This window comes from Sinocyclocheilus rhinocerous, unplaced genomic scaffold (genome assembly GCF_001515625.1).
Source record: "Sinocyclocheilus rhinocerous isolate Xijiao unplaced genomic scaffold, SAMN03320098_v1.1 scaffold6066, whole genome shotgun sequence".
NCBI lineage: Eukaryota > Metazoa > Chordata > Actinopteri > Cypriniformes > Cyprinidae > Sinocyclocheilus > Sinocyclocheilus rhinocerous.
The window spans coordinates 3,339-9,823 of record NW_015631289.1 but is presented as its reverse complement, the minus strand read 5'-3'; the positions used below and the strand labels follow the sequence as shown (position 1 = coordinate 9,823).

General features: G+C 43.6%; 1 protein-coding gene and 1 pseudogene across 2 annotated transcripts in view; one reads left to right on the top strand and one right to left on the bottom strand.

Annotated features, from left to right (window-relative positions):
* LOC107741703 (arginase-1-like) overlaps positions 1–1,929 on the top strand; it is an 8,724-nt gene extending 6,795 nt beyond the window's left edge. Inside the window, exons 5-8 of one of the 2 annotated variants that reach the window (XM_016554476.1) lie at positions 438–532; positions 620–724; positions 814–950; positions 1,663–1,929. In XM_016554476.1, coding sequence (XP_016409962.1) covers positions 438–532; positions 620–724; positions 814–950; positions 1,663–1,826 — 501 coding nt within the window. In that variant the 3' untranslated portion in view covers positions 1,827–1,929. Of the gene's footprint in view, positions 1–437; positions 533–619; positions 725–813; positions 984–1,662 lie in introns of both variants that reach the window. The other variant, XM_016554474.1, reaches the window with a different exon arrangement.
* Positions 1,930–3,342: 1,413 nt separating this feature from the next.
* LOC107741706 (uncharacterized) lies at positions 3,343–6,399 on the bottom strand (annotated as a pseudogene).
* Positions 6,400–6,485: the final 86 nt, after the last annotated feature.

Sequence of the window (6,485 nt, the reverse complement as noted above, 5' to 3'; positions counted from 1 at the left end):
CATGCCCCATCGTTGTCAGGCATGCATACAAGCACGTGGGGGCCATACAAACTACTGAGTACCATTATGAGTTGCTGCAATGAAATTTCAGCTAAATGGACTAGCCTGCTGCATCATTTTTTCACTTTGATTTTTGGGATGTCTTTGAATTCAGCCCTCTGTATGTTGATAATTTTCATTTCCATCAAACGATGTGGCATCCTTTACCCAGTCCATATCAGTATAGATATCCAGCATAATATTTTTCCCCATTGACATCTGATGTGTTTTCAAAGTGTTCCTTTAATTTTTTTGAGCAATGTATTTTATTCCTGTTTGAGGTTTAGGTGAAATGCTACTATTAATAAGGTCCACTCCTTTAGCTTTATTTGAGATGGCATTTTATGATTTGAAACATTTAAAATATTTTGTAAAAAAAAAATTCTAATCTTTCTTAGATTCCCATAATTCCACATTTCTCATGGTTAAAGCCTTGTGTAGCAGCTAAGGACACTGTCTACATTGGACTCAGAGATGTGGACCCAGAAGAATAGTAAGTCTGTCGATTCTACAAAATAATTTATCCATATCACTATTTCATGATTCGTTATGAAGTCCAAATCACACACTTACATCACAGTTATATCCTGAAGCACCTTGGAATCAAAACGTTCTCCATGACAGAGGTTGATCGGCTTGGAATAGCAAAAGTAATGGAGCAGACGTGTGATCACATGTTTTCAAAGTACGTGTATGACTTATTTTCTATTTTTCATGACCTAATCTTCATAAGAGTAAATATGTATTGAAGCATTGCTACTCTTTCTGGATCAGGGTGAAAAAACCCATCCACCTCAGTTTTGACATTGATGCACTGGACCCATCGGTCTCACCTGCAACAGGCACACCTGCAGCGGGAGGACTGACCTACAGAGAGGGCATTTACATCACTGAACACATCTGTCAGACAGGTGAGAACATGAGGATATGTCCATCTCTAAATGGTAAGAGATTTCTAAAACTTCCAGGCTAACAAACTGGCAGCTATTTGGCCTTTCTGAAATTATTAAAGGGGTCATATGATGCGATTTCAACCGTCACACGCTTGAGGTATTCGGCCAATCACAACGCACTGGATAGCTTGCCAATCACAGCACACCTCGCTTTTTCAGACCGATGAGCTTTGTAAAAATCAACACGTTTCAGAAAGGCAGGACATAGAGGAGAAACAATAATTTTTTGAACCTAACAAAAGTTTTTTTAACCTTAAACCGCATAAACATTTCATTACACCAAATACACAAAATAATGTTCTTTTTAGCAACATCATATGACCCCTTTAACCAAAAATCCAAGCCCACTTGTCTGACGAACAAATGATTTAGCTCCCCCTTGTGTCAGTTTCAAAACAACAACCCAGTTAATGAATAAATATAGAACATTTTCTGTTTAAATATTTTTAGTAGAAAATATCAAGTAAAATAAAAGTTGAACCAATGTTGTGTGCATCTCAGTAAAGTGAATTATAATAAATCTACATTATGCACTCTAGATCAGCTATTAAAAAGCCATATTAACATTTCTTTGCTTGGCTATTGCTAAATGAGCAAATTTCATTATCATAATCCTTCTCGGTCTTTCTTAGGCATGTTGACATGAATGTATGTTTTGACTTCCCTCCAGGTCTTCTCTCTGTTGTAGACATGGTGGAAGTGAACCCAAAGCAGGGCAAAACAGAGGATGAAATTAAATCAACAGTAAACGCTGCTGTGGATCTGTTACTGAGCTGCTTCGGACGGGTCCGCGAGGGGTCTCATGAGCCCGACTACCAAATTCCAAATCCATAAATCACAGGCTTTATTTTTGTTATTTTGTTTTCTTTTTTTGTTATATTTACTTACTGGCATCATTATTTAGGCCATCATGCCATTTAAATTGAATTTAAAAGGGTAATATCCATTTATTTTATTCCTGTATAAAAGTGAATTCCAAAGATATATGCAAATTATACCCAGTGTTGTGCAAGTTACTTCCAAACTGTAATACATTATAGATTACTTGTTACTGTTATTTAAAAGTAATTCCTTACCTTACAATATTACTGTCTCAGAATTGTAATGCGTTACATGACTCCTGTATTACTTTTGAGTTACTTTCACCAAAATAACTACAGAAGTAGAACTTAACATTCTAAAATGACAAAATGTACTGCAGAGCATTTTACATCCAGTAGAGGGATATGCTGTATCATAATGACTGTGGGCTATCCTCGAGCTCAGACCGAGGCCGAAATCATGCCGCGTTTCCACTGTCGGGCCAATAGCCTCGCGGCACTCCTGTAAAACCCGCCCTAAACACGCCTTCACTGGACTACGTCACACAATACAAAGTTCCACCAGCGAGAGGGAGATGAATGAAATAAATCGCTAAACAAATATACCAGAAGCTGTCATTTAGTCTTTATTTACAAACTTGGACACCACACGCGGTTATTGACTGACCACGAACAGAGAATAGAACTTATTTGCGGCATTTTTGATTCGTTAACGTCTCGCGGTCTTGCTGTTTTTTTTTTAACAATTAAATTTTGGGCTAAAAGTGTGTTGTAACCTATGGTTGTAACCAGGGCTTAAATTGGGCCGGGGCCGCCTAACCCTAGACTCCTGGGGCCGGTTGCACCAGCTGGACGTACACCCAGTTGTAAGACTAGGTTGGACGTAAATGGTGCTTTAAGTCGTGCGTATAATTTATACCCGTTCCACCATCTCGGCGTAGTGCTACGTCTGACACTAAATCGTACGCCTAGTCAGAGGTAGGTGTAAAGTGAAAAGTCATGATTTGCTCGGACATTATTCGTTTTTAGGATTCATGTCTGTTAGTTAATTATTACTGCAGACGTGACCTGTAATGTTTATGGTCTTTTCGGGCAGGATAAGCGATATCAATCGCGAAGCTCTGTACTATCCTACCACACTGTCGACATTGAATACAAAATATATTTCTGTCAAGCATGTAATAATTATGCAGTAAAATATTACATATGAACTGGGATTATGAAAAGAAACTGAACCATTTGACATCTTGCTTGGAAGGACAGTGTGCTTGAAAATATTTCACGTCTTTAATTCAATTCATTATTTGTAGCGTGCCTGCCATCCAATAATCGCAATAAGTTTTGTGCTTTGTTACTTTTAATCAGAAATAAATTATCAGCTTTCAAATTCTGTGAATTTTATCACAAAATACGAACCATAAACGTGTTTTTTCAGCCACAGAAAGGCAGCAAAACACAAAATGTCACAATTACCTCAGGAAAGACATTCATTGTACATAAATTTGATAGTCAGCTATAATAAAAAAAAAAATAACTCTAGAGAGAAGCTTTGTATTACATTTATTATATTTTACTTAACCTTGATGAAATCTGTCATGGGAGTGTGCAGGGAGACTTCAGATATAAAAACGCGGACTTGTTAGGAAATGTTTACTCAATGAAATCATAGCGCGGTGATTTCACTTATATTATGTCTTGAGCAATTCAGTTCTATATTAGTAGTTGTAGCCATTGCGGCATGAACGACGTCTCAGCTATATCTATAACTGAGGGAGAATGTGTCGGCGTGGACCCGCATGGTCTACGCCGGGCGTAGTTGCGCCTGATCGTAGTTTCAGTTGGTGCAACAGGTGTGAATATTTATCGTAAAGCAGGACGTTGCAAAGCCCAGCGTAGTGCTTACACACAGCGTTTTTACGTCTAGCTGGTGCAACCGGCCCCAGATGTGCTCCATCCTTTCTCGGTCCAAGAGAGGAACACCCAGGGAGTCATTGCCCTTGCTGCTCAGGAGCTCGGTAAGCAGTCGTTCAAGGTGAAGGATGGTGGTCTCCTCTCCACGGGTCCTCCTCCGGCAATGTAGAGCCAGCTCCTCCCTGGTCAGATGCTTGTTGGCAACTTTTTTTAAGTGTTTTTTTTTTTTATATATATTTTGAGAATTGTTAAAGAATTACAAGCCATTTTCTCGGTCCAGGAGAGGAACACCCAGGGAGTCATTGCCCTTGCTGCTCAGGAGCTCGGTAAGCAGTCGTTCAAGGTGAAGGATGGTAGTCTCCTCTCCACGGGTCCTCCTCCGGCAATGTAGAGCCAGCTCCTCCCTGGTCAGATGCTTGTTGGCATCGTCATCTGTCAGCGCAGGCCAACCCTGGGACATCAACAGCTCTCTCTTTGCTTTTCGAAGCATAGAGACATCAGCCGCATCACATTCAAAGATGCATGCTGATAGCCGTGACATGAAGATGGGGTACAGCTGATGGGCATCAGTTGTACACCCCAAGGCAATCCTGCGCATAAAATGCCAGATGTCCAAGCGTATCACGAGATCTGGCCAGCCTCTGAATCTGGTTGTCAGCTTGGTCTCGCCCACCTCGGTGCAGCACCCAGTCCACGTACAACACAGCAGGTGAATCCACACCAGCCTGCTGGTATCTTTTCACCAGACAGTCTACCATCATGTCCAGTCCTGCTCCTTCCTGGGCTGTCAGCACACTTATGAGCACCTGACCAAACTCATTGCCAACAGAGGTAAGCCAGAGTCCCGTTCCCCTCGCTGTCCCAGCCAGCTTCTTGGTGATCTGTAATAAGACATGATATGAAGCATGCTGTAAATATAATCAAACATCACACCATGTAAAATACAGTGCCATGCTGGTATATAAACAACAGCATTAATAAACAAATCCACAACTAACCTTTTTAGTAGAATCCATCTTCAAGACAGAGCCATAGGTGGATGTTATCCTTGCATGGATTTCATCCAGCCTTGTCAGGATGTCTTGGCTGTAAACGGTGAGCAGCCACTTGCAGCTTGGCACCACTGTAGGCTCTGGGGGCTCCTGGAATTTTACTGGCATCACCCCGGGTTGATTGAGGAAGTCAACGCATTGGGTGGTGTACCGGGCCAGACGATGGAGCCACTGCTCGCTGTGGTTTTCACGGAGCTGCTTGATCACCCGCGTGGGGCTGTTGCCTAAGCCACGCTCACGCAGGAGCCGGATGACCCGCATATCACAGGCGTACCTTAGGAAATGCAAAATCGACACATTCATATATTTTAGATATTTGATTTGTAAAGTATTTGCTTATATAGGTGATGATGGGCTAACAACTGGATGAGGACTGAAAAAGTGTACTTCCGCATGAGGATGACCTGAAACGCAGAGCGATTGCCCAGATCTAGCTGTTGCAGGACAGTCTGACTCCAGGACACATGAGAGGCTCTACACTTGGTACAGATGAGGGTTTCTGTGACCATGTTGTACATTCTGTCAATGTCTAGAACCTGCCGTGACCTTTTGTGCAGACCACCTCCTGTCAGCTGATGTTGTCCACAGGCAGGATTGGGACAGAGAACCTTAACCCTCCACAGCTTGTACGGCATCCACAGCAGAAAAGAATGACAAAAGAATCTTTCTGGAGCTGGAGCCTGATTGTAAATAAGTGCTGGCTGTGGTGGGTAATACCAGAGCTGGAGGTTATCACGAAGCTCTGGCTTTCCCTTGGATCCCATTTTGAAAAGCCTTTTGCCAATCCACTTGTGATCCTCTGGTGGCAAGGTCTCCGACCACAAACGAGGAAGCGGAACTACAGATGGACCTTGCAATAATGCCCCAGAATGAGCTGTCTGTGAAGGAAAAAAAAGACAAAACATTTAGTCAAGTAAGGTAATTTTATTTTTAAGCACTTTAAGCATTTTGTTATCCATGATTACCTTCACATGAAATTATCATTGCAATAATAGTTTTCACTTAAATACCTGTCACAGGGTGAAGAATCACACGACAAGGATGGCTCAATAAATGCCCCGGAGGGTGGATTTATTTACAAGAGGGTGTGATAAAGAGAAAGGTCCAGGTGGGTGCTCCGGTGCCGTGAGTGCTCTCGTCCTTCTTCCCAGTGCAGTGCTCCTGTGGGGCTGGTCGGTCACACGCTGCTGTCTGTGGGAGAAATGAGAGAGCGAGTTAATGCTCAGTCTCATGGAGAAGTGCCTCCCAGGTGGCAGGGCTTGCGTGGCTTATGTAGCCGCCGCCTGATGAGCTGCAGCTGTGACCGATCAGCCTGTGACGAGGACGGGCAGGTGTTCCTCGCTTGTTTCCAGGGTGACGCTGTTGCAGCTTCGGGACGCTCGTCACACTCCCTTCCCCCCCAAGCGTCGTCCTGGTCCTATCGATGATTTGAGACAGTAGGGGAGAGATAGGGGGTGGGTGGGGAGTGACCCCTGACAGACCTGCGAAAGCTGCCCAGATCCGAGAGAGGCCGTCAGCGTTGGCGTTCGTGGCTCCAGCCCGATGACGCACCACGAAGTGGAAGTCCTGGAGCACGAGGAACCATCGGGTCACCCTGGCATTGGTATCCTTGGCGCGGGCCATCCACTGAAGGGGTGCGTGGTCCGTGACCAGGGTGAACTTCCGGCCAAGGAGGTAGTAGCGCAGCTCCAGGACTGCCCACTTGACGG